The 3917-nt window shown below is 28.9% G+C and overlaps 1 protein-coding gene across 1 annotated transcript; it reads right to left on the bottom strand.

Annotated features, from left to right (window-relative positions):
• Positions 1–330: 330 nt before the first annotated feature.
• M431DRAFT_102416 (hypothetical protein) lies at positions 331–492 on the bottom strand (the record flags this gene model as incomplete). Its single annotated transcript, XM_024911434.1, has 1 exon — positions 331–492. A coding segment is annotated over one exon (162 nt), but the record flags the coding sequence as incomplete, so codon positions are not given.
• Positions 493–3917: the final 3425 nt, after the last annotated feature.

Raw genomic sequence — 3917 nt, 5'->3', positions numbered from 1 at the left:
GAAGTAAAGTATAAAGATAATAAAGGAGATAAGGGACCCCTATAGGGCTTTGTATTCCAGCTCCGTTTCCAAAAGGGTAGTCCTATAGCCGTTTTAAATAAAAGCCTTACGGTTACTTATAAAGGAGTTAACCTATTTTATAAAAAGGGAGGGCTATCTTTATTTCCTAAGTTTATATACTAGGCAGTTATATATAATAATATTAAATATACCTAAGATATTAAGTATAAAAAGAAAGATAATAAGGCCTTAGGCTAGGTTAACTTTAGCGTTATATAGCAGGTAGGTAACTAAGTCTATTGCAGACCTTTTTAAAAAAGCCCCGAAATATTATTCTAGTAGTATTTTATATTCTATCGCTAAGAGGGAGACTTTTTTAGCTAGGAGTCTTTTAAGGCCTTTACCTATATAAAAAAGCAGGGAAATAGGTCTATAGCCTTTATATATAATATATACCTTCTCCAGCTTCCTAGGTTTAGGAATAATAGTAATCTCTATACTCTAGAAGAGGAGTAGGTAGTATTTTATTATTAGGTATCTGTAAAAGAGATTAGTTATATACTTACTAATAGTAAACTAGGTAAGCTATAGGAGAGTAACGGAGATACTGTCTACGCTAGGCGTAGTATTTCCTAACCCTGTTATAGCTTTCTTAGCCTTTGATTTTAATACTATTTAATCTTAGTAGATGTTTTTATTAACGGGAAAATCCTTTTCCCATAGGTTTAAGATATCCTCTTCTATTATCTTATACTTAAGAAGTTTATCTTTAAGGAAAGTCGCTCTCTCCGTAAGGTCTAAGATACTTTTATCCCTATTTATTAAGGAAGGCAGTTAAAAGCAGTCCGTCGCCTTACGCTATTTAGCTACTAACTAAATATTCCTAGTAACGCTAGCTTCCGCTATAATCTCGTCCTAGTAGGCTTACTTACTACAGCGTATAGTATCTCTAAGGGTCTTACAGGCTCTTTCTTAGGCAGGGGAGCCGTCTGCCGCTTCTTTATAGGCCTTATGGGCTGCTTTACACTTTTCCAACTACTATAGTATACTATAGCCGTTCTAGTATCTAGTCTTACCAGCCCCCTCTATAGCTTATTAGAAGAAGTCCTGTAGGGCCTTAGCGCATTCGTTAAGGTTAATTTCTAACAGTATAGTTAGGTTAACCGTAGGGAGGGTCTAAGTAAAGGAGCGTATAAGTTAGCCGAAGTCTTCCTAGTATTCTAATAGGATATATTTTTTCCCTGCCCCTAGGGTTATCTTAAGGGGCTTAGGTAGGTTTGTAATTACTATATAGTAGTCCGACCTTATATTAAAGAAGTATTTAACCTTAGTTAACGTAGGGTAGTTTATAAAGACTAGGTTAATGTATTTTCCTAAGTGTTAGGTAGGTATATTTATTAAAGCTGGGAGGAGATTATACTTCTCCGCCTATTCCGTAATTTTATTACCTACTAGGTCCACGCCCTTATCTAGTTCCTAAAGTTAATATAAGGCGTTAAAGTCACCTGTAATAATTAAGTAAGGGGGGGAGGACCCTATTTAGTAAGGGTCTTTATAGCTAAGTCTACTAAAGCCCTTTAGTAAACGTTAATAATAATATAACTATATACCTTTATTTAATATACATATTCGTCTTCTAAGCCTAGGGGAAAGAGTTATTTACTAAGGAAGTTTAAAGAGATTTTAATAAATATAAAAACTAAAGGTCTAGTATTTTTTTAACTATTTAAGGGATTATATACTTAATATCTAGGATAATTCTTAGTTTACCTTCTGTTTAATACCCTATCCTATTAAGCGTAGGGTTCCTAAATTAGTATAATATTATAGCTACTTTCCTATACTAGTAATAAAGCAATATCCTAGTATAGACTGCTCCTCCTAACGTTAGCTTAAAAGATTTTAAAGCTAGTATTTCTTCGGCAGCTGTAATAGGGCCTATTATTTATAAGCTTACGTTAAAAGGTCCGTCAGTTCTAAGGGGGGCATTAAATATATTTTTATTACCTTTAGCTTCTTCCTCTTCGTCGTCTAGGCCGGCTATGTAAACGGCCGACCTAGCAGGGGAGGTTCCCTCGTAAAGATCTTCCTTATTTAAGTCGACTTTAATAATAACCTTTTTAGCTGGAGCCTAAGGGGGGAAAGGTAAAGCTAAACTAGAGATTAACAGCCTTATACAGGGGCCCATTCAAGTCTCCGGGTTAGACGTTTTCTTAATATTAGGGGCCAAGGCAGGGGCAGGTTTAGGTTTAGGTAGGTTAACTTTATTATATTCCTACTAGCCTAATTCCTAGATTACCTAAAGTTAGGCTTTAGTTATTTATACTTTTTCCTTATTCTTAACGACCGGTTTAGTAAAGTACTTTAGAAAGTCCGCCGTATAAGGGCCATTGCAGTTAGTATACTAAGGCAGGGACAAGCAGTTAGCCGTAGTATTATTATATCTAAAAAACAGTTTACCATATTTATAGCACCTTTTAGTCTTAGTATAATTCCGTAGGTTATAAAATCTAAAGCACTACAGGCACTAGGTAACCCAAGGGGGCTAGACCCGGATTTCCACCAGGAGGGAGCTGCTAAAGAATTTAAAGCCAGGTTTAACGTCCTTATTAAAGTTAATATAGTATTATAAGTAAGTCTTAATAATTTAGTTAATTTATTCTATTTATTTATCTATCTAGGGGTAGTAAGTTATACGAGCTTTATATTTTAGTTTAATTTATACTATAAGTAATTGCTAAAATTTTAATATAAACGTTAATCCTTTATTAAAAATAATCTTATTTAACAGTCTATAGTTTATATAAATATATTAGAAAAATATATAAGCTAAGTTTTCTACAGAGCTTTATTCCTTTATTAAGATAAAGTAAGCTATTTTCAAAAGTTAATTAACTACTATAAAAATACTATCCTAAGTATTATTAATTATAGGTTCTTTAAAGGTAAAAGCTTTATAATATAGTTAAATATTATTAATTCCTAATTTTTAACTAAAACTAATAAAAGTTATAGTTTTTTATAAGGAAGATAGTGTAATACCTTAGCTTATCTATATATTATATATTTTAATATAACCTTCTATACTTATTTTTTAATACTTTTAAATTTAAAGTATTATATAATTTACTATATAATATTTTTAATTCTATAGTGTTTATTAAGCTTATATACATAAACTAATTTTATTACTTTACTATATAAGTTTATTAATACTTAGATAAGTCTATTTAATATTAAGTATCTAGTATTTATAAAAATAACTTCTAAGTATTATTTATTTTCCTAGTTCTTAATATATTTCTTTATATTATTAATAATTAAATTATCTATTTTAATTTAATATACTATATTAATTAATTAAATTACTAAGTCTTTATACTAGTTTTTTTTTAGTATTTATACTTTAACTTCTAAGATTTCTTAAAAGTAATTTAGGCGTCTACTAAGTATATTAGCTTATTTATTATTTATTCCGCTATAATACTTAATAATAAACTTAAATTTAGAAAGTTGCTTATAATACTTAACTTATTTATAAAATAGTTTTTATATTATTATAAAGTAAGTAATATTCTAATAATTTATAAGGATTATTATTAAAAATTAACTTCCTTTATAATAGTATCTTTAATACTACTTACTAAGCGCTTAGTATATAGTTAGAAATTCCTTATTATAAATAAAATATTTAAGTTTTAATCTATATAGTTTTTTAAAAAAGTAGGTAATAGGTCTAAGTCTCTTTTTCTTTATATTATCTAATTAACTAAATACTCTACTAATTATATAATCTAAGGTATTAGTTTTAATTATAATAGATTTATTTAGGTTAAATATTATAAATACTAGTGTATTTATAAAGGCTTATTTAAGGTAGTTAAAGGTTATTTAAGTATTTTATATAAGTTTAAATT

Source organism: Trichoderma harzianum (genome assembly GCF_003025095.1).
Source record: "Trichoderma harzianum CBS 226.95 unplaced genomic scaffold M431scaffold_67, whole genome shotgun sequence".
Classification (NCBI taxonomy): domain Eukaryota; kingdom Fungi; phylum Ascomycota; class Sordariomycetes; order Hypocreales; family Hypocreaceae; genus Trichoderma; species Trichoderma harzianum.
This window is presented reverse-complemented; position numbering and strand designations above follow the sequence as displayed.